General features: G+C 40.6%; 1 protein-coding gene across 1 annotated transcript; it reads right to left on the bottom strand.

Moving 5' to 3' along the window:
- Positions 1-11,767: 11,767 nt before the first annotated feature.
- LOC306903750 (zinc finger CCHC domain-containing protein 12-like) lies at positions 11,768-14,838 on the bottom strand. The gene is made up of 2 exons (XM_079473199.1): positions 14,664-14,838; positions 11,768-14,311 (listed from the first exon to the last, which is right to left on the bottom strand). Exon 2 carries the CDS (start codon positions 13,583-13,585, stop codon positions 11,903-11,905), a length of 1,683 nt encoding a protein of 560 aa, XP_079329325.1. The 5' UTR covers positions 13,586-14,311; positions 14,664-14,838; the 3' UTR covers positions 11,768-11,902.
- Between the last annotated feature and the right edge of the window lie 9,985 nt (positions 14,839-24,823).

The raw sequence follows: 24,823 nt of genomic DNA, 5'->3' as shown, positions 1-24,823 counted from the left end.
GCAGGTCCAGAGGGACCCGAACTAGTTTTTAGACCCTGGACCAAAGCCGAAATGAAAGAGGCAGCTGAACATCTCAGTTCAGCAGAGAAAGGGGGAGTATTGATGGCTGAAGAACTTTTGACATTTTGCAAGGAATTCTCACCCTCAACGAGAGAATTAGAGAGACTGCTGAAAGTCAAACTAAAACCATCTGACTTAAGAAAGCTACAGGGTAAATGGCCTGTGGAGGATAAGAGAAGGGAACATGTCGATTGGTCGCACGCAAGCAATGCTGAGTACAGGAGGATTCTGGAAGAATTCTTAGAAGGACTAAAATCTACTTTTCCCAAAGCTCTGAATCTGGATAAGATCGCTGCTTGTGTGCAAAAGACTGATGAAAGAGTGGAGGATTTCTTGGCCAGACTGGAGGAAGTATTTAAAGAACATTCTGGACTTCAACCTGATTCAGACGGACCGGACATTGGTCCGTTCGAAGGACATCTCAGATCCACTTTTCTGCGAAACCTAAGGGGAGAGCTGAGACGAGAAGTGGAAAAATCATGCATCGAGCCAGATCGCGCGAGAATGAGCGAGATCATCCGTCACGCTGTACACGCCGAAAGACAAACAGACAAGAAAGAGCTTCAGAAGAAAAACACACAAGATAAAGAACTCTACATGGCTCTAATGAATATCGGAGTAGAGCATGGAGGAAGAGGGAGAGGAGGGTTTAAACCCTCTGGCATGTATGGAGAGAAGTGTTTCAATTGTGGAAGAACGGGGCACTGGCACAAAGATTGTCCTGAGCCTCGGAGATCGCGGAGGTCAAGAGAAAAGGTAGATGGAAGTGAGGAGGTGAGGCATCATCATTCCGAGGGTGGTGAGTATGATTTCCCTTAGCATATGCAATGAAGAAATGCTTTTTCCTACTGTATGCAATGAAGATCTGCTTAGCTCACATTCCATGATGAATGAAACCGCTTTCTGAACCTTGCTAAAATGCACAATGCTTGTGTGCAACAAACCGCTTGAATTTTTGATAGATTCAGGGGCAACAAATAGCCTACTGTGATTCACAAGAAGTGTTTAAATTTGCCAGAGTCTAAACTAGCTGTGTTTTCCCTAAATGCTAGTGGCTCTAATGTAAAATAATTTATGTCAAAAGGGTGCAATGTGAGTTGGGGAGTGTCAAATTTCAACACAGGTTTCTCATGTCTGACTGCTGCCCGATTCATTGGCTGGGCAGAGTCAGAATGTGTATGATGACAGATTGAGCATGATACCAACACGACCCGAGTGCAGCGCTCGTACAGCTGTACGATGTAGTTTTGAATTACGTAAATATGATGTAGAAAGTTTTGCCTCACAGAGCCTCATGACGTTGATTACAATGGTGTGGGGAGATGTGGGTGTTTTGCTGACAAATATGCGCACGCAATAGAATGGGTTAAAAGGGACGACGTGCAATATTCAAATTTGTTGCATGCCCATCGTGAGAATCATGCCTGTCTGTCAGCAACAAGGGGACTTGATGTGTTTTCACACACAAAAAGATTAATTTTGGGAAGGTGCCCGTACGACTTTGGGTAACAGGAAAATATTATGTTGGGTTGATTAGGAACTGTGAGCCTGTTGTGATAACACCCAAGGGTAATTTTCATCCACGCAAACAGCAATGCCCCCTCAAAATAGAAGCCTCAAACTAGAAGCCCTCAATGGCATAAGGCCAATATTTAATGAGTTTAAAAAGATTAAAAAATAAAGGCATAGTTGTGCCATGCCCAAATTTACCGGTGCGCAGGCCTTTGTTTCCAGTTTGAAAAGATAAGAGAAAAGAACACAAAGTAAATGTCTCCAAAGTCCAGCTGGCAAAACGATTTGTTCATTTTTGGGTCACGAAACTACTGACCGCGGCAGACAGCTGTCCGCAAAGCGTGTCTGCAATTACAGACATCGCAAGTCCAAAAGCAAAGAAGCAATTGATATCATTTTTAGGGACCATTTCTCTGCTCAGACAGCAGAGCTCATTGCACTCACACGCGCATGCAAATTATCAAAGAATACAAATGTAGACATTCACACAGATAGTAGATAAGCATTTGGTGTAACTCATGATTTTGGCACACTGTGTAAACACAGAAACTTTGTAAAAGCTGATGGTAAAAACATTCCTTATCACACACAGGTTGCTGATATGCTATCTGCCATTCTTCTCCCATCAGCCATTGTTGTGTGTGACTATGCCACACACACTTTTGTATCTGAAACTATTTTTTTGCAGGAAGCCGACGAGCTGACCTTGCAGCAAAGCAAGCAACATCAGAGACAGACAGATTTTCTCCAGAAATCACTAACAAAACTCTTTCTCTTGCAGAGATGCAAACATTTTGCAGAACCAGCTGAGCGTGCATTTTGGAAGAAGTGCTCATGTAAATACACAGACAATGTGCTTGACCTGTTTGCCAAAACATTTTTTCTCTGCTTTTGCGATTTTGACGCATGGCCTAGACCACGCGTCAAAAGGGGGGATGTTACAAGCAATGTGTTTTTGCTCTCAAAATATTTGTGCAGGTCAAAGGAGCAGTAGCAAATGGAGCTGACAAATCATTACACAGCTTCCAGCCAAGAGACTTCGAAGTAGTCAAAGATTTCAGGAGGAAGTCGTGGGAAAGACACACCTCCCACAGCAAAAGGTGTCCAAGGAGTGGCAACTCCAACCATAGGCCCATCGCAACTCCAACCGTATGGCTCTTCGCAATGGTCGTGCTGACTGAAGCGACAGGAGGGGCACTATTGGTGCTCACAAAGGGAATCCACAGTTCGAGAATTATAAATTAGAGATTATAGAATTTTGTTTCTGTGCAACACTATATTCCAAGTTTAATAAAATGGTATGGGGAGTGACAGTGTTACCCTAATTCTGCTAGGTACTGGGGAACAAATATGTATTTGTGTAGAGGTACGTGTACCTCAGGTGATGTTGTGGATAAGGCAACGAAATTTGAAAATGTGGGCCATTATGTCCCCTGGGACGGCTAAATAAAAAGGAAAAAGAGAAAGTTTTAGACTAGCTGTAACTCAGAAAAATTTTAGTTATGAGGGAAAGGGCGTTGCTCATCTTACGGGTCAAAGTATAAAGATTTTGGTTATCATATATGATAAAAGGGGGGAATGTAATGGAAATTTTCTAGTCTAGCTTCTTGATGTGTCTATCTATATGTTTATGAAGTTTCTATCTATGTTTTCTTCTCTATGTTATCATGTTTTTCTCTATACGCGTCATACCACTCTGCCTTTGCCCTCGAGCAGAGGCCAAGATGTTCTGTTTGGAATAACGGGCATCACTTCTCGGAAACCAGCTCGGGATTCTGGCTAGGGGGCAAAGGGAGGGGGTTTCACGTAATCATATATATACTCTGGGTGCAGAAGGAAAGAGCGCCTTTGCTCTGCACCATGCTCATTGCTTATGATGCAGATTAAATGACAATAAAATACTTTGCAAAGTACCTGATGTCTCTGTGTGTTGCGTTTGTCAAAATTGACTCACCTTGATTAAGGAATAAGAAAATTCCACAACAGGGTTCCAGCACATGTGGGAGTGGATGGAAATGAAGTTAAACGGGCTTTGAAATATGCACATATAGAAATCAAGATACCACTAAGTAAAGATGAAGTTAAGGCTAAAATTAAAACAGAAATAAAAGGAAAATGGCAAGAACTTTGGAATGAGGAGGGAAGAAGAAGACATCTTTATCATATCCAAAATCAAGAAGGGGTGAAAGAGCAAGACTTCGCCTTGGGCATACCGCTCTAAATTATGCTCTCTATATAATGAGTAAACATGAGTCTGGGAATTGTAGTTTATGTGGATCAGCAGAAACAGTAAAGCATGTACTATTATATTGTAATGCTTATGAAGATGAACAATTACTTCTGTTGGAAGAATTAAAAGAATTGGGGATAGGCAAACTTACACTTAAAACAATGCTGAATTACGGAGTTTCACCTCACTGCAGCGGAATCGGTTTGTTGTATCACTGCACTTGTACTTTCTTTCATATTAGTGTATTTTATTCATAGCATTCATTGTTACTTATCACTGCTGTTGCTAAACTTATCCTGATATCTCAATGACCATCTCCTGGTCATTTACTTGAAGATCTTAAACCAAAACACTCAGCGCCGTTAGCATAGCACAAGCGTGCTAGCGGGCTTTCTGTTTACACTGCTAAATATCATCTCGCCTTCTAGTTTTCTTGTGTGCTAACGGTTTCTCTCTTAAGCGTATATACTAAGAATCACCGACCAGCCTTGGTAAGTTGGAATTACTCTTCAAACCCAGTGAGTTATGGCTTCTTCTCTTATTATTGTCACTTGCACCTCATGTCAAATGTTTAGCTTAGCCTTCTCTGTCAGCGGCGAGGGCTTTACATGCGATAAATGCAGGGAAATAGCTAGGCTGACAGAGAGGATCTCAGAATTAGAGTCTCGCATCCAATCTTTATCTGAGGATAGTAAGAATGTAAGGAGCTTAGAAAACACTTTGGATGCGAGCAATATTAGCGCGCACAGTTCGGTTCCGGTTGAACAACCCCCGCAGCTGGGAAGCTTTGTGACTGTGACGGTGTAGTCGCAGGTCAAAACATCACTCAACCGTTCCGACTACAGTCTCGACAGGTTTGCCCCGCTCAGTGACGCATCGACTGAGAAACCTGCTGAAAGTGCCCTAGTTATCGGTGATTCTATTGTTCGGAATGTTAACATAGAGGCACCAGCCACCATAGTCAAATGTTTACCGGGAGCCAGAGCGCCTGACATCAAGTCAAATTTAAATGTGCTGGCTAAGGCTAATCGTAAATTCAGTAAGATTGTTATTCACGTTGGCACAAATGATGTTCGACTTCGTCAATCGGAGATCACAAAAGATAATATTAAAGAGGTGTGTGAGCTCGCAAGCACGATGTCAGACACTGTAATATTCTCTGGCCCCCTCCCCGGTTATCGTGGTGATGAGATACAAAGCAGATTATCATATCTAAATGGCTGGTTGTCTAAGTGGTGCCTGCAAAATGATATTGTTTTTATAAATAACTGGAAGAGTTTTGAGGGCAGACCTGACCTGTTGAAAAGTGATGGTCTCCACCCCTCCTGGGCTGGAGCTTTTCTTCTGTCTAGAAATATGGCACATAGTCTTAATGCTAAAACTTGACTCACTGGGGCCCAGGTCAGGGAGCAGAGAGAATGGCTTAACCAACGGTCTGCTTGCCGTCTCACGTTGCAGAACACACTAAATACACAACATGCGATAATACTTTCTCCCAAACATCATAAAATAGAGACTGTGTCTGTCCCCCGGATTAGCAAACATAAAATAATGCGTAAACCTCTCAAAGGTAATTTAATTAACGTTAAACTAACTAAACATGAACATAATACAGATAATCAACTGTTTCGACTCGGATTGCTAAATATTAGATCTCTCTCTAATAAAGCACTTTTTATTAACGATATGATAACAGATCATAAAATAGACATGCTCTGTCTGACAGAAACATGGCTGAAGCCAGATGATTATATTGCTTTAAATGAGTCTGTCCCCCAAGATTATTATTATAAACACGAGCCTCGCCTAAAAGGCAGAGGGGGAGGTGTTGCTGCACTTTACCGTAACTCTTTTAGCATTTCTCAGAAGTCTAATCCTAAATATAATTCTTTTGAAGTCATGGTACTTGATGCATCAATACCTAATACTAAGGACAAAACATCTTTAAAATTTATTCTGGCTATTGTATATAGGCCTCCAGGGCACAACACAGATTTTATTAAAGAATTTGGTGGGTTCTTATCAGAACTAGTACTGGCTGCAGACAGAGTCCTTGTTGTTGGTGACTTTAACATTCATGTAGATAATGATACATGTAACACCGGTATCGCACCGATCACTTTGCTACTGGACCAGTTCTAGGCTCTAAGGAGTGGGGGAGACAGAATTACTACGCCAGAGACCGTTACTTAAAGTACAAAAGGCCTGCAATTTACTGAGTGCAAAAACACATGAAATAACAGAACATGAAACAAAACAAAAGCAATAAAAAAGAAATATATACACACAATCAAATAAAAATAAATTATAACACTTCACAATTCACAGTCAGATCAAAATGAATCGTAATTATTTCAGTTCACAGTCAAACATATAAACTCAATATGAAAATAAAATAAATCGTTCAACTCAGCTCGAGTCCAATGGAGGGTTTAGTTATGCAGTTCAATGAAGTGATTCAATTCGTTTCAATCAACGATAGTTCAATCCAGTTCTTAACGACAGTTCAATCGTAGTTTGATTCGGTCGAAATCAATTTCAAATACTCCTACCGCTCTGGCAGCGAGTCACCGTACTCGAGATTTCCTCACTGATGCGATGGAGAAGGTGCATTGCAATTCTGGGTCTGGCTCGCCATCTTAAATCCTGTCTGCACGTGTGCTATCCCGCACACTGCAGGTCAATCCTCACTCCGACTGAGCCCCGGATAAAACATACACAAGGAAAAAAACCTGACCTGCATAACAGGTCAAAAGCACAATAAATCAATTTCTTAGCTCTTCATATCACATATAAGATGTTCCATAGTCTCTGTGTCATTAAGTTACTGTTAAGGTGTTCTTTCACTCCACAATGGCGGCGGAGCGATCTGCTCTACTGCTCCGTTTCACATAACTGCACATTTTCCATTTACAAAGCATATGTTCACTTTTATAACATTCACAGTTCTCATAAACCCAAAATCTGAACTGATAAACAACTTATTACAAAACATTTTCTTGTAAACGGCTACGTTTTAACATTAGCTCTCTGCTAAAGATAGAAAATACGTGCAACAACAAAGTGCAAAATGGACAACTCAAACTCACCAAAACCGGTGTAGCTTATTTCTCATAAAATCCCCGTCAATCCCTGATCAGGTAAATTATGTCTTTTCAACTTTAAAATCAACTTTTTCACTCTTTTATCTAGTTATTTAACAGTTCGTTCTCTCCCTCAGGGTTTCTCGCAGCAGCCTCGCTGACGCACTGCTTTAGCGCCACTAGCCTCTTAAAGGGGCAGCGACATGAATTTTCTATTGACACATTTTTTATCTCAAACGTTAAATTATTGTATTAACATTTTTAACTCTGACGAATAAACTTACATTAAATGAATCACTTAACGTTAAAACTTATTTATACAGCTTTTAATTATTTATTCTTATTTATGTCATTTTTAACATGGTTACATTCTCCCCTCTTTACCTAATGCACGTCCCTGTGCATTCTGAATTTATACTGTCATAACTCTAGGGTTTTTTGGAAAACTAGGCTCTTTAAGGGAATCTGTAAGCACATCACTCAAGGTTTGAAACAAGGACTGAACTACAGTAACCAACGGGTTCCCTAGCGCAGGGTAAGTCAGTCTTTTAACTGCTTTTCTATCTCTGACAGGTCTTCTAGAACAGTCACTTTCTGTCTGGATGCCAGTTTGGTCCATAACACTTGTGTTCTCCTCGCTCTCCTGAGCAGGTTGAATAGAAGGATGGACATTATCCAGGTCTTCCTCAGGTAGGTTTCCAATTTCTTGTCCAGCGGTTGAACTGTTCTCTTCAGGATCAGGTAAGTCATTGGTTTCAGGGTTACAGGTCTCTATTAGGGAATCTTCAAGAGCTTTGGTTACGTTTGAAAGGTCTTGCTTAACAGCGATCAACTCTTTGGAAGGTTCTGGTTCGACCCTTTCTGGTAAGTATTCTATGGGTTCAGGGGTCGGGTCAAACTCTAGTGTTTCCACTCGTAGGTTCCTGTGTTCATGACAGTGATATTCCTCAGAGTCAGATTGAGATTCATCACCATCAGTTCCTTCTGAACTGTCATTCTGAGGGTGTAATCGAGTTCTTGGTCGTCTTACTGCTTTTACAGGATTAGCTTCACTTTCGACTGAGGTTGCAGGAAGGAAACCGCATGGCAGCAAGAGATCACGATGAAGAGTTCTTTGTGGGCCATCTCTTGTCTCAGGCCTCACAACATACACTGGGACATCTCCAGACTGTTTCTGGACGATATACACATCAGGCTCCCACCTATCGGCTAACTTGTGCTTGCCTCTGAGGCGGACATTTCGGACTAAGACTCTGTCGCCTTCTCTTAAGGTGGAGTTAACAACGTGTTTGTCAAACCTCACTTTGTTACGACTGGCTGTCTTCCTAGCATTCTCAGTTGCTACTTTGTAACTGTCTTCGAGTTGGGATTTGAGGTTGCGAACATATTGTGAGTGTGAACCTGGTTGGTGATTGACTGGTAGGCCAAAGGCTAGGTCGACTGGCAATCTTGGCTGGCGCCCGAACATTAGCTCGTAAGGGGTAAAACCAGTTGTCTCGTTTTTAGTACAATTATAAGCATGCACTAATGGTTTGACATAATCCCGCCAGTGACTCTTTTTCTGATTGTCGAGGGTTCCCAACATGTTGAGCAGGGTCCTGTTGAAGCGTTCTACAGGGTTCCCTCTCGGATGGTAAGGGGTGGTTCTTATCTTTTGAGTGCCAATGAGCTCACACAGTTCCTTTATTGTTCGGGACTCAAAGTCGGGACCTTGGTCACTGTGGAGTCTTTCAGGGATGCCATAATGGACAAGAAAGTGGTCCCACAGGCTCTTGGCCACTGTCCTGGCTTTCTGATTCGGGGTGGGGACAGCCACTGCATATTTCGTAAAATGGTCAGTAATGACCAGAATATCCTTGGTGTTACTGGAGTCTGGTTCTACACTGAGAAAGTCCATGCACACAAGTTCGAGTGGCCTTGTAGCGATGATGTTGACGAGTGGTGCTGCTTTCTCAGGCATAGCCTTACGTCGTATGCAGCGATTGCAAGTCTTGACTTTAGTTCCCACCTCGGCTGACATTTTAGGCCAATAGAAACGCTTTCGGACGAGATCTAGGGTGCGCTCTACGCCCATGTGGCCCATATCGTCATGGAGACTTTTGAGAACTAAGGGCCTCAGGACTTCGGGGAGTACAAGCTGGTATTGAGTTTGAGCACCCTCTTGTCGCTTGCGATACAAAACACCATTTAAGACAGTAAGTTTGTCCCACTCTCTTAATAAGAGACCAAGCTCAGGAAGTTCCTTCCTCAAGGACGGTGGGGGTTTCTCTCCTAACTCCACTTGCCTGAGTACTTCACAGATGCAGGGATCAGCGTTTTGCTCGTCTCTTAATTCAGCTGGTGCTAATGAGGGGATGACAGGTAAACCACCTAACTGATCCTCTTCTTCAAAGCTTTGTGGGAGAGCCTTTGGATGACAGGCAAGTGACACAACCAAGGTGGTGCTGGGTGATGTTTCCCCAGAGTGATTGTTGATTACTTGGCGAACTAAGTGCTTCTCACAAATAGCTTTGATGGTGATTTCATCCAGGTGTGCATAATCAGCTTCTGACAAGTGTCTTTTGGTGAATTGTTGTATCCTCTCAAATTCTTTTTGTGATGATATGTCATCAGGTAATTTGCCGTGGGGGCGCCTAGACAGCCCGTCTGCGTCTTGGTTTTGTTTACCGGCTCTGTATTGTAGCTGGAAATCAAATGTCGACAAGGCGGCTAACCACCTGTAGCTTGTGGCATCGAGCTTAGCAGAGGTAAGAATATATGTTAATAGTTTTGCTATCGGTGACAGCAAGGAACGTATTCCCATATAGGTAGTCCTGGAATTTCTCTGTGACTGCCCATTTAAGGGCAAGGAATTCTAATTTGTGCGCAGGATACCTGGACTCACATTTCGACAGACCTCGACTCGCATAAGCAACCACTAGCTTCCGTCCTTGTTGTTCCTGGTAAAGGGCAGCACCGAGTCCCGAGGTGCTCGCATCTGTGTGTAAAATGTAGGGGAGCTTGGGGTCAGCGAACCCGAGGATAGGTGCTGTGGTTAGTTTCTCAATTATGGTGTCGAACGCTGCCTGGCAAGCAGACGTCCATCTATCACCAAAAAGATCCTTTGGATTATGGTATTTCTCAGGGTTCTCCGCGGTTTTAGTGTGCTTTCTCAGCGGAGGGTAGCCAGAAGTGAGCTCGTTGAGCGGCTTAACGATCTTTGAGTAGTCTTTTACAAACCGGCGGTAATAACCGCAGAAACCCAGGAAGGTTCTTAGCTCTTTCAGGTTGTTGGGTTTTGGCCAGGTTTTTAATGCTGCTACTTTATCCGGATCGGTTTCGATGCCCTTCTCGGATACGATGTGGCCGAGGTACTTTACAGAGGTTTGAAAGAACTTGCATTTCCCTGGCGACAATTTCAAGCCAAACTCTTTCAATTGATTGAGCACGCGCATCAACCTTTCCTCGTGTTCCTCCAGCGTCGAGGAGAAAATTATGAGGTCATCAAGGAAAACTAGGACTTGCTTCAAATTCAACTCTCCCATACAGCGCTCCATAAGCCTCTGGAACGTGCTAGGGGCGTTAGTTATCCCCTGAGGCATCCTGTTGAACTCGAAGAATCCTAGCGGGCAGACGAATGCGGTTTTATGTTTGTCTGCTTCTTCCATCTCTATTTGATAGAAACCTGATTTAAGATCGAGCACCGAGAACCACCTGGACCCGGTCAGCGCCGAAAATGACTCTTCAAGATTAGGTAAGGCGTATGAATCTTTTACTGTTTGGGCGTTCAATTTCCTGTAATCTATGCAGAGTCTAACATCGCCATTCTTTTTCCTGACGACGACAATCGGCGAGGAGAAGGGCGACTCCGATTCACGGATGACTTCTGCATCGAGGAGTTGCTGGAGATGGTTACGCACAGCCTCTATATCTTGGGGGTGTATGGGTCTCGGCCTATGTTTGAAAGTCGTTTCATCACTGAGGGTTATGTGATGCTTTATTTTGTCAGTGCGACCAAAATCGAGCTCGTGCAATGCAAACACCTCTGGCATGGAACTTAATTTATTAACTATCCTCTCTTTCCACTCATTAGGTACAGGAGAGCCAGTGAAGTCAAAATTGAGATTCAAGTTTCGGTCAGGTTTTATGGGAGAATCCGAGTCAGGGATCTTAATCGATTGAACGCTCTTGACAGCGTGTATCTCGGCTATTACAGCTCTTGGAGAGAGGGTGATATCATGATGTGACTCATTCTTGAGCATGACTGGGATACAGCGTGGTAGTTTTGGCGGTAGGCTTACCAAACTATCTGTCACTAGGATGCCTCCAGGCAGGGAAGATGATTTTGGTGACGTTACCATCACCCACTTTCCGACATCAACTGTCCTGCGGTTCACACATCCTTCAAAGACCTTTGTCTGTCCAGCCGCAATAGTCTCAAAGTCTCTACTGTGAAGTCTCACCTCTCCTAAACTGGAATCAGCAGAATGTCTTTTCCTGATTTCAAGGGTCTTTAAGACAACTTTATAGCCGTAGGGAAGAGACTCATATTTCTGAGGAGCAATGTCAGCATACCTTTCATAGAGAACATCCAAGGTGTTTGTGCCTATAAGCACTGATGACAAGGTGGAGCGCATGTCAGGTACAACTAAAGCTAGCGTGGGCACCTCAATGTCTGCTCCAATTAAGCTCTTTGGGAATCTGATGGTGGTCTCAACATAGCCAAGGTAAGGGACACTTTGGCCGTTGGCTCCTTCCACTTCAAGCAAATTATTCAAGGAATTCATAGGTAAGTGAGACAAGTTCTTTAAATAGAAAGAGTTGGGTATTGTTGTTACTTGAGAGCCTGAATCTAACAAGCATTGGCAGACTTTGTTGTCTATGGTCAATTGTGCAGTGCACTTAGCTCCAATTAGCCCTTTTGGCAGGGTGGCCGTCTGTTTTGGTGTGTGACAGTACACACAAGCACGATGTAGTTTCTTTTTGGGACACTTTGTCTGTGTTCCAGTTCCCGTTCGTCCCACAACCGGAACTGGGCCTAGTTTAAATCATCAGGCTTTGAAGCACCATTTTCAATATCCCATGTTAGCTGTTTTTCTCTCAGCTGCTTCCTCTTCTCAGCTACGAGAGATGGGTTCGGCTCACTTTCACACTGAGGCTTGATGTGTCCGTCCTCCCCACATCTAAAGCAATACCAGGGCTTTGGTCTGTTGCTTGTATTATTGTTTGCATCTCGACTGTGGTGCGGTTTTTGAGGCGTTGGAGTGGTAACTATTTGGGGAGTTACTGGTCTGGCGGCTGATTTAGCCTTCCTACTGTCTTTCTGTGTGATACGTGTAAGCTGGGACTGTAAATCAGCTATTTGTTTCTTTAGGTCTCGGATTTCGGATCTGTGACCAAGGGCTGGCTGAGGTGGGCTGCAGTCTTCTTCACTTTGCACGTAAATGCCTTGATAATAAGAAGACACTCTTGGTTTTGCAATATTGAGATGCTGTTTCATGCGGGATGCTTTAGAAGTACGTTTGTCTTCTGCTACACGGAGTGACAGGAGAAGTTCAGCGAAGGTAGGTGGGTTCTGTTTCTTTTGTTCTAGCTGGAGTTCGGCTATTAAAATGTTGTCCCAGCAGCCTCTGACAAACTGTCTTAAAAGATGCCGGTCAAGATCACTGGCGGTTACACCTCCCCTCCTGAGGGTGGTGTTCAGCATCGCCTGCAGCCGTTGTAGATAAGCTGAGGGTTTCTCACCGTTATCTTGCATTGTGTTAAGGTACTTTGCAAAAAGGTCATCTCCGTCCTCGACAGTGCCGAAAGCGGAGTCCAAGATCTCGAAGTACTCGAGGAGGGGGGATTCAGGTGTCAGGTGTTTCACAATATCGATGGCAGGTGATAGGAGACTTTCAAGAAGCTTTCGTGACTTGTAAAGGTTGGACTGCGTTGTATCTTTAAGGAGAAGTTCCACATTGGAACGCCATGTCTCATAATCCACTTCGTTACTGGGTCGGGGGAAACGCCCAGAGAAGGGTCTGAGTCTCAAAGAAGTGTGCACTTGTAAAGCAGAATCTTCATTCCTCACTATGTGCTCAACTATTACTTTTTGTATGTCAGGTGGGTTGATGTCAGAAAGTTTCAGAGCAGGCTGTGTCTTTTCTTTAGATGGTGGTGGAGGCCAATGGTGTTGAACATGCTGCCCCAGGGCTGTACTGGGCAGGGGGCTTACATGTGCAGCATTTTCAGGGCTATATTGCTCTGGAGCATCAGGTGAGTTCTGCTCTATATCTTCATCTTGAGTTTCTGATTGGTCTAGATCGACACTCTCGCTGATGGCGGAGAGCTCTTCTCTGAGGACAGCTGCAAAGTCTTTGCCAGTCAGTTTTGCAATGTCCTTTAACTCTGAAAGGTAGGTCTGCGTGGCTGTTTTTCTAGCTACAGGTGTGTAAACACTGGCTAATGCTCTAATGTGATAAGTGACGTTAGCCTGGGTCTTACTGTCAAGTCTTCGTGGCAATAACGGTAAGAAAGACTGCATAGCTGTACCATACTCATACTCTACTATGGCCTGTTTGTCTGATGCTGGATCAGCGGAATCTACTTGGATTACCCTTTGAACAGAACCGTATTGTTTCAGGAAATCATATAGCTCTTCGTCGGCTTCTGTACCGGCTATACCGCTAACTATGACCGAGTTAGGGACTTTCACACTACTCGTCTGAATAACATCCATAATGAATGACTGATAGCAATACTATACGGTCTCTGGTTTCTAATTTTAAATGCTCTATGCCACTCCTGGCTGGCTCGCCAAATTGTAACACCGGTATCGCACCGATCACTTTGCTACTGGACCAGTTCTAGGCTCTAAGGAGTGGGGGAGACAGAATTACTACGCCAGAGACCGTTACTTAAAGTACAAAAGGCCTGCAATTTACTGAGTGCAAAAACACATGAAATAACAGAACATGAAACAAAACAAAAGCAATAAAAAAGAAATATATACACACAATCAAATAAAAATAAATTATAACACTTCACAATTCACAGTCAGATCAAAATGAATCGTAATTATTTCAGTTCACAGTCAAACATATAAACTCAATATGAAAATAAAATAAATCGTTCAACTCAGCTCGAGTCCAATGGAGGGTTTAGTTATGCAGTTCAATGAAGTGATTCAATTCGTTTCAATCAACGATAGTTCAATCCAGTTCTTAACGACAGTTCAATCGTAGTTTGATTCGGTCGAAATCAATTTCAAATACTCCTACCGCTCTGGCAGCGAGTCACCGTACTCGAGATTTCCTCACTGATGCGATGGAGAAGGTCCATTGCAATTCTGGGTCTGGCTCGCCATCTTAAATCCTGTCTGCACGTGTGCTATCCCGCACACTGCAGGTCAATCCTCACTCCGACTGAGCCCCGGATAAAACATACACAAGGAAAAAAACCTGACCTGCATAACAGGTCAAAAGCACAATAAATCAATTTCTTAGCTCTTCATATCACATATAAGATGTTCCATAGTCTCTGTGTCATTAAGTTACTGTTAAGGTGTTCTTTCACTCCACAATGGCGGCGGAGCGATCTGCTCTACTGCTCCGTTTCACATAACTGCACATTTTCCATTTACAAAGCATATGTTCACTTTTATAACATTCACAGTTCTCATAAACCCAAAATCTGAACTGATAAACAACTTATTACAAAACATTTTCTTGTAAACGGCTACGTTTTAACATTAGCTCTCTGCTAAAGATAGAAAATACGTGCAACAACAAAGTGCAAAATGGACAACTCAAACTCACCAAAACCGGTGTAGCTTATTTCTCATAAAATCCCCGTCAATCCCTGATCAGGTAAATTATGTCTTTTCAACTTTAAAATCAACTTTTTCACTCTTTTATCTAGTTATTTAACAGTTCGTTCTCTCCCTCAGGGTTTCTCGCAGCAGCCTCGCTGACGCACTGCTTTAGCGCCACTAGCCTCTTAAAGGGGCAGCGACATGAATTTTCTATTGACACATTTTTTATCTCAAACGTTAAATTATTGTATTAACATTTTTAACTCTGACGAATAAACTTACATTAAATGAATCACTTAACGTTAAAACTTATTTATACAGCTTTTAATTATTTATTCTTATTTATGTCATTTTTAACATGGTTACATACAGATGCTTTAGGAATGGCTTTTAAAGACACCCTTAACTCCATGGGCGTTAGTCAACATGTGTCGGGACCTACTCACCTTCATAATCATACTTTAGATTTAATATTGTCTTACGGTATAAACGTGGGCGACGTAAATATCCTTCAGCAGAGCGAAGACATTTCGGATCATTATCTGGTATCATGCTTGCTTCACTACCCAATGGTGGCAAATCAAACTCCAAGTTAGAAATATTGTAGAACAATAACTTCAACTACAAAAGATGCGTTTCTTGATAATTTGCCTGAATTGTCTCAAATCTCTAGCATTAGTAATAACGTTGACGATCTTAACTTTACCATTGAAAATATTAATGCCACCTTCTCGGAAACGCTAGACATAGTTGCTCCTCTGCGCTTAAAGAAGATTAAAAATGACAGGCCGACACCGTGGAAAAATGAACTCACTCAGGCTCTAAAGAAAGCGGCACGAAAAATGGAGCGCAACTTTAAGAAAACTAAATTAGAGGTATTTCGTACTGCCTGGAAGGATAGTATTAAAAAATACAGGAAAGCACTAAAAACGTCTAGATCTGCCTACCTTTCATCACTAATAGAAGAAAACCAGCATAACCCTAGGTTTTTATTTGATACAGTGGCTAAATTAACCAAAAATAAATCGTCAGCGACTTCTTATTTTGTATACCAGCATAGCAGTGATGATTTTATGAACTATTTCACAAATAAAATCCAAGATATTAGAGAAAATATTATAACGATGCAACCAGAAGTGAATCCCGCTGAACAAACGACTAACTACAGCGCCTCTAAGGAGAAATTACGTTTATTTTCTACTATAGATCACGATGAGCTCTCTAAAATCATTAGATGATCTAAATCAACTTCATGCATGTTAGACCCTATACCTACAAATCTACTGAAAGAGATGCTCCCAGAAATTATAGATCCTCTACTTAGCATTATTAACTCATCTCTGACATTAGGACATATGCCTAAAGCATATAAGGTGGCTGTTATAAGGCCCCTTGTCAAAAAACCCCATCTGGACCCTGGAGAACTAGTTAACTACAGACCTATTTCGAATCTACATTTCTTATCTAAAGTTCTGGAAAAAGTAGTCTCAATTCAAATATGCTTCCTTCTTCAAAGGAATGAGATTAATGAAGATTTCCAGTCTGGATTTAGAGCACATCACAGTACAGAGACTGCTCTGATTAGAGTTACAAATGATCTGCTTATGGCGTCCGACCGAGGTTGTATCTCCTTATTGGTGCTGCTAGATCTTAGTGCTGCATTCGACACCATTGACCACAGCATGCTCCTACATAGACTCGAAAACGATGTCGGTATTAAGGAAATAGCTTTGGAATGGCTTAGATCTTATTTATGCGACCGTTTTCAATATGTAGCAATAAACAATGAGGTATCACGCAAATCGAAAGTCCAGTACGGTGTACCACAGGGCTCAGTCTTAGGGCCTATGCTCTTCGCATTATACATGCTACCTCTAGGAGATATAATAAAGTGACACGGAGTAAGCTTTCACTGTTATGCTGATGATACGCAACTTTATATTTCCTCGAAGCCTCATGAAACACAGCAATTCCATCGAATAGTGGAATGCATAGTCGATATAAAAAAATGGATGAGTAGCAATTTTTTATTACTGAACTCGGACAAAACTGAAGTGTTACTTATCGGACCGAAAACCGCCCTACGTAACAACCAAGAATATTGCTTAACTATTGATGGATGTTCCATATAACCCTCATCTTTAGCTAAGAATCTTGGCTTCATATTCGATAGTACTCTGTCATTTGAGAACCAGGTCGCCAACACCTGTAAAATTGCGTTTTTCCATCTTAAAAATATATCTAAATTACGTCATATGCTGTCACCATCGGATGCAGAGAAGCTTATACATGCCTTTATGACATCAAGACTAGATTACTGTAATGCACTATTAGGTGGTTGCCCTGCAGGCCTATTACAAAAACTCCAACTGGTCCAAAATGCGGCAGCTCGAGTTCTTACGCGTACAAAAAAGTATGAGCATATTAGCCCGGTTCTATCAACCTTGCACTGGTTACCTGTAAAGCATCGCATAAACTTTAAAATCTTGCTTATTACCTATAAAGCCTTGCATGGTTTAGCTCCTCACTACTTGAGAGAACTTCTAACGTATTATAGTCCATCACGTGCACTACGCTCTCAGGTGTCAGGTCAGTGGGTAATACCTAGAATTTCAAAATCAAGTGCAGGCGGCAGATCCTTTTCCTATCTAGCGCCTAAACTTTGGAACAGTCTTCCCTGCACTGTCCGGGAGGCAGACACACTGTCAGTTTAAATCTAGACTAAAGACGCATCTTTTTAATCTTGCATACACTACACTATCATAATATATATATTTCAAAGATCTAGGCTGCACTAGTTAGATCAACCGGAACCAGGGACACTTCCAATAACAACTGATGCATTTGTTGCATCAAAGAGTGCAGAACAGTACTCTACTCTCAGCCAGTCTTGTCTCATTGTTCCAAGGTTACCAGAGCGGGCAGGACGCAGTCCAAGGCTACCGGAGCGGGCAGGGCGCAATCCATTCCCAGACCTGACAAATGCTGGACGAAGGACGTTGCGACTCTACAAAACTTCAGTCGCTATTAGATTATTAATGATAATTTTAAATCTAAATTTGTTTTTTATTTTGCCTTGTTGTGCGCGCACTGTCGAGCTTGTGCAGAGGCAGCAGTTTTTGCCAGAGGGGAACTGGAATCCCCTGGTTAGGCCTGGTCTCCCTCTGAGGTTTTTTTTTCTCCTCCAATGGAGTTTGGGTTCCTCGCCACCGTTTGCATACTGTTTTGCACTGTTTGCCTGGCCGGGGGGGCTGCTAGAATTTGATAGTCTTATTTAATTAACTCTGCATATAGTAATTTATTGTGTGTCTGATATTTGAACTGTGTTTTGACTTCCATAACCTTTTATGTTTTACTTATAGTCAATGTTTTCTTGTACATCTGCTTTGTAACAATGAAAATTGTAAAAAGCGCTATATAAATAAAGCTGACTTGACTTGAATAATGGACTGAACCATCATAAAACATACAATGCATTAATGGATTTCTTAAGAAAGGTAGATTTGTTTAATAGGATTTAAAAGTTTTTCCATATTCATCAATGGGCCACACTGCAGTCCAGTAGATGGCGGGAATGCACATATCGTTTGTTTGCCAACCGCCATATAAAATGCCAAAAGAAGAAGAAGAAGACCAAGAAAGTGAAAGTGACCAATTTGTCAGTTATGGTGAACCATACCTGAAATGTGACCTCTGCATTTAATCCATCCAGAGAGTAGTGAACACACACACAGCAAGTCGTGAACACACGTACACCTGCCGCGCCCGGGGAGCAAGTAGGGGTAGGATGCCTTGCTCAAGAGCACCTCAGTTGTTACCCGCCAGCCCTGAGGATCGAACTGGAGACTTTCTGGTCACGAGTCCAACTCTCTAACCATTAGGCCACGACTGCCCGTTACATGACATGATGACATCAATCGTGAGAGATGACATGACATGATGAGGCAGAATCGTGACAGATGCATGTTAATGTTTGGTCGTTTGTTTAATGCTGTCACTTGTTGCTATAAAATTAGAAGCACACAGTTCTCTAGAATATCATTACATGTGGTACACAGTACAGTCTCACAGGGATTTGTGTCAATGTCACAAAATGACACAAGTGTAAATATGATCACATTTGGACGTTTTATTATGATTTGACTTTGCCCCTGTCAGGTTAGGGGCAGGGTTAGAGTAGCCATTTCTCATTCTTTCCCAGCTCATACATTTTTTGTTTTTTATCAAAATTAGCCTTTGCTTTGATTTCAGGTTATTAATATACATACACATGTGGTCTGTGTATTGGAAGTTGTGCTGAGTGACACGAATAAATGGGGAAATTTGTATCCATGAACACGAACCAATTGTTTCAAAATTTCCTGCAAATACTACAAACTGCCTTGAGACTGAATGCATGACTGAAGTAGTCTAATCTGTTCCTTGGAATGGGACATCTCAATACTTATCTCCATGTCATGCATATGGCAGAGTTGTGAACCTATGAACCTAATTCATATTTAAACAACTTTTGCTTTGTGTTGCTGGCCAGACAAATGATAGAGAAATCAAAAACTGACATAAGATCATTTTTAAGCGCCAAAAGTAAGTACAAAATGTCATAAGTGTCAGCCAAAAGCAAACAAGCACTGTCATGTCCAGAAGTAAAAAAATTGCTACTTTCGTATAACTGCACGAACAGGTTTTCCTCACACTTATTTACTTGCCTCTCTCATCCTATTTAACTGAAAATGATTTTCAACCCTTAAGTCCTGGAAACACGAGATGATGAAAGAGCCTTCCGCTTAAAACATAGAGTGATTATTTTTTCAATATTTAAAATAGGTTGGTTGCATGGGATGTAAATCCTGGTGGTATGCAGGGGACACATCCCCCCCATCCGAGGGTTGTCCCCCAAAAATATTTTTTTAAATCTCACTGTCTATTGTTAAAAATATATATTTATGTTTACCTAAAATAATTGTGTAAACAGAAAAAATACAAACGCAATGAACGCGTTTTAAGTTTAGAAACTGTTGAGTTTCCCCTCCCCTGCCTAACAGTGGTTTGGCCCACTGCCAGCTTTCCCCATTCATCTTATTACGCTATACAGAGTAGACACGCTATGGCTCAGCTCATGTGGTTGTTGATGTTGAACACTATTAAGTTATTAGCTTTAAATGAGCTGATTATATTTAATGTAGTTGGTGCTGATTTATTAATAAATTAGTTGTGAAAACTGTACAACTGATCCTCCTGAATCGCGGCAAACATTGCGGCGCCCGTATAACTGTTAGCTCAACTAACGCAATCATTATAAAAGTGTTTAAACAACAAAACACATTCATATACATATATTTGACAATCAGAATATCAGATGTTTCATGACATAGTTTACAAGTTTTATATATATTGAATAAAAAAGAAAAAAGGCCATGAAAATATTAAAGTGATACGTTCTAACGGTCGCCCTGAAAAAAACCACGCCGCGGGATCATTTTTAAATACGTGTAAAAGGTTTTTCATTTTGTTCCGTTATGTTTCTGTGCACACTGCACAATGTGCATTAAGTTATCGTTCGTAATGCATGTATAAGGTAGGGTGTGTATATTTAAACTGGCGAACTGTAATGTGATTGGATGCTAAAACTCTTAAACCCTCCTCCTTTTGGGTGATGACGAGTCAGTCAGAAGAGACGGAGATGACAGAAGTTTTCGTGAGTAAATAACTTGTGATATGTGGGGCAACTTATGTTTTCTGTTAAAATACTGATTATTTGAATACTGATTATTTTTGCTATCGCAATTGGAGATTAAGTTATCGTGTTGCGTTATGGTTCGATGATTATATAATATGACTGTAAGTCTGCATGGTAAACCTATAAACCTAACACAAAGTGGACATAAGATCATTTTTCAGTTCACCTAAACCCAAAGTACAAAAGGTTCATAAGAATGGGTTCTTATATAGAAAAAAAATGTCACAGTATCAATCCCAGGCAAAGGAAACAGAAATTATTGAGGGACAGGGAGAGCAGGACCACTTTTATTAAAGGGATAATTCACCAATAAAATACAATTCTGTGATTACTCAGTTTCTACAAATCTGTATACATTTCTTGTTTGGTTAACACAGAGTATTTGGAAGAATGCTTGTAACCAAACATTTCTTGGACCTCATTGACTAACATTGCGGTAAAAATGACAATGGTAGTTAAAAGTGCCCCAGAACTCTTTCCTCTGCTACATTCTTCAAAATATCACTTTTTGTGTTCAACAGAACAAAAACAAATCAATCAGTGGGGTCCTAAACTATTTGGTTACAAACATTTGTCCAAATATCCTTCTCTCTGTTCATCAGAACAAAGACATTTATAAAGATTTGGTGAGTAAATGACAGGATTTTTCTGTGAACTATCCCTTTAATGTTTTTGGAGTTGTGGCTCCATCACAGGCTCACCAATTAACAGTAGGATCTGTCAATTTTACAAGTCAAAGTCAAGGTCAAGGTCAAGTCAAGGTCAAGTCAAGGTCAAGTCAAGTCAAGTCAAGTCAAGTCAAGTCAGCTTTATTTATATAGCGCTTTTTACAATTTTCATTGTTACAAAGCAGCTATACAAGAAAACATTGACTATAAGCAAAACATAAAAGGTTATGGAAGTCAAAACACAGGTCAAATATCAGACACACAATAAATTCCTATATGCAGTGTTAATTAAATAAGACTATAACATTCTAGCAGCCCCCCCGGCCAGGCAAACAGTATAAAACAGTATGCAAACGTTGGCGAGGAACCCAAAACTCCATTGGAAGGAAACCAGGCCTAACCAGGGGATTCCAGTTCCCCTCTGGCATTAAGTATAAATAAGTAAATAAATAAGCATTAAGATGTTGTTGTATGTTGATGGCTTGATTCTTAACAACTAAAAAACATTTAAATAAATAGTTTTGAAGAAAAAAATGCTTTTTCATTGATCCAAAGAAACTTAAAAAATATGATAACGATGCCGTCTCCATGCTACAATAATGAAAGCAAGGCATATCTCTGTGTTCACATATATTTATACAGTTTTGACTTTATTATTTGTGTCCCCTTAAAAAAATAGCTTTTTTGTCCCCCCCTACTGTTGTACGCCCATGGTTGGTTGTAAAGCAACCGTTGGTGTAGACAGTCAAGAAGTTAATGCAGACAAATCGTCGCCTTAGAATTATAAGGTTCTATCAGACATTTTGGTCAAATTTTAGTTATTCACATATTCTTGTTCTGTGAAAACGTATTTACATTATGCCATGTTTGTTTAGAGTAAAATCAGTCATATATAAATGCACGATGTTTTGTACTTTTTGTTTTACATTTAATGCATGCAAAGGTTAAACATACATACAATTATAAACAAATGTGGACACAGCCATTTATTTCCGTATTCTGTTTGACAATATTTAGCTTTAGATGGTGTAATCAAGGAAAAAACTTTGTTCGAAATGCACCTCATAGCTAATAGTTGTTCTACATTAAACAAAGAAAATAAGTAATATAATAAAAAATATAAACAGTTTATATATACTCCTTTCATTGCCCTACAATTTATTTCTTTTTAAATAGTTTTTTTAAAGAAAAAAATGTCCGTAATCATTTTGTCAGGGTTGCACACAATGACGTATTATGTATAATGCAGACACACGCATCACAGACTCGTAGACCGTCAGTAAGGTTGGGCTGTTTGATCTTGAAAGCGGTGCTGCAGGTACTGGCAACTGTGTTTTTTTCTATAGTGCTTTGAGGGTTTAAATTATATTAAGATTAAAGGGGAACATTTTTAAGTTTTTAAGTTTAAAAGTGTATTTTTAGTTTTTTTACTAGGTGTACAAACGTGATAACGAGCGACAGCTGTACGCACACTGGTCTTGTATCACGGAGGAGATTGGGAGCATAAGAGGACGAGCGACCGGACCGTCAGTGAGAGAGGACCAGGCTTGGACTTTATGTTGTGTTTTATTGCTTGTTTCTTTAATTAAAAGTATTTTACGTTCGCCAGTTCCCGCCTCATTCCATGCTCTGTATGTCACATGATGTTTGATGCAGACACATTAAAAAAACGGGTCATATTTTCTGATTTTAAAATGATCTAGCCTAATTAAGGACATTCTGGAAAGTCCCAAGAATACTTGAGAGAAAATGTCAACTGATGGCATTATAAATGACATAAATTCAGGAATGGAGTAAGAAAAGATAGTCAGGGCTGGAAAAATTCGTAATGAGGATGTGAGTTTCTTGTGGAACTGTGATGGTTTACCAGTTTTCAAGAGCTCAAAGTGTCAGCTATGGCCCATTCAGTGCATACCTGTCAAGTATCCTGTTTTGCCCGGGAAAGTCTCGTATTTTACCTTGCTATCCCGCTATCATCCCGTTTAAACATTTTCCTGTATTTCTCCCTTATTTTTAATATTTCTATAAAAAAACACTGGGCGCGAAACAGTTAAGGGGAAATCCCGCCCTGCAGCAAATGTCATTGGTTAGGCTTACAACGACGGGTAGGTTTAGGGATCAGTGTTTGGTGTAGGCAATCAGTACTGTGATTCACACGACCAATAAAATCTTTAGAATCGGCTTCAGGGCGTGATTTTCCCGCGAAGTAGTTTGGGGGGGAAGTCGCGCGAAGAAGAACAGCAGCAGCAGCAGCAGCAGCATTCCGAGGATGGACGAACATATCCATAAATGTAAATGGCAAAATAAAAATCCTTCCTTAGTGGTGTTTAAAATTGAATTGAGTGATCACTTTGCTTCTTTGAAACTCCTGAAAGATTCCAGTGATAATATTTACTCTCTATGTGAAGGTGTATTACAATATTTGTTATTATAATTTGTTAAGCTTCCATGTAACTTTATTTTAAGAATATTTATTAAGAATATATATGAATGTGAACAACCATGGGCGCCATTAGGGGGGAAAAGTTAGGACAATTCCAAGGGCCCCTGACTGAAAAGGGGCCCCAACAAATAGATAAAAAATAATTAATTTTTAATTATATTATAGACCATATAACTAATCATCATTTAGTATATTTAAAATAATAATAAAATGAATGATGTCTTTTATTTGACTTATTTTGGCAATAAAAGTTAAATATCCCCAATGGACCAAAAAGTAAACATCCATATTGACCGAGCACCCCCCTGTGTCTGCATGAAATGGTTCGGTCAGAAACAGAGACCTCTATGTTGCGCAGTAAAAAATCTGGTTTTCAAAAAAGAAAAAGAAACAAAATTGAGAGAGCAAAGACAAAAGAAAGGGTGTCAATCTGTAACCCAGTTTTTCACCAAGAAAGGTGTGTAGCATTCAGTCTGAGTGGTATTAACCTGTTGTCCATAGTTAAATAGGCTAGCTAGCTGCAGGCTAGTGTCAGCCTACACTTCATCAACATTTAATCAGTCCAGGTAAACGTTTAGCAAGATATTCATATTAAATAATTGTCCATGGCCATTTTAGCAGACTTAACAACAGATGAGTCAGCAGCACCCCAGTCTCCCCATAACTGCACCCAGCGAAGAAGTTGAGCAATACTGTGTTAATGACTTTACCATAACAAAAAAGAAAGTGGAATATTTATTAATGACAGAAATCAAACACAAATTATTTTCTCACATAATGACCATTATGACATAAAAAAAATGTCTGTATTAGATGCATTTAGAAACAATGAGTAGCTCACCTCAACCTGCATGTAAATTACAGACAATATTAAAATAATCAGAATTTTGGCTTTTAAATGACATCTATAGATACAGACCTTATTATTCCCATCATGAAGGGCAATTTATTTGAGAAGCTTGCACACACACACACACACACACACACACACACAAATCTATCATATCTAATGTATGTAATCAAGTGATGATAATACAGAGCTATAGGTAATTTGGGTCAATGTTCTGTAGTGTTAGTGTCATTTATTGGTATATATTTCCATTGTTCTTATTTGTACCATGTTAACTTACCTTTTAATTTGATGTCACACTGGTACTGTTAGTTTTGTTATGACCATATTCCAAACGATAAATGATTTAGTGATCACTTGATCTTTTTTGTAGCTCTATAATAACCCTGATGTGGAAATTCCGTTTTACACGTCAACTTTATTTTGTTGTTGGCATATATGTGCAGTTAAGTTAAAAAATAATCTG

The sequence above is a fragment of the Barbatula barbatula genome (assembly GCF_947034865.1).
Source record: "Barbatula barbatula genome assembly, chromosome: 14".
In the NCBI taxonomy this organism is placed as follows: domain Eukaryota; kingdom Metazoa; phylum Chordata; class Actinopteri; order Cypriniformes; family Nemacheilidae; genus Barbatula; species Barbatula barbatula.
This window is presented reverse-complemented; position numbering and strand designations above follow the sequence as displayed.

Bases quoted from the DNA above. Each gene is read 5' to 3' on its own strand.
- LOC306903750 (XM_079473199.1), bottom strand. From the start codon at position 13,585: ATGGATGTTATTCAGACGAGTAGTGTGAAAGTCCCTAACTCGGTCATA.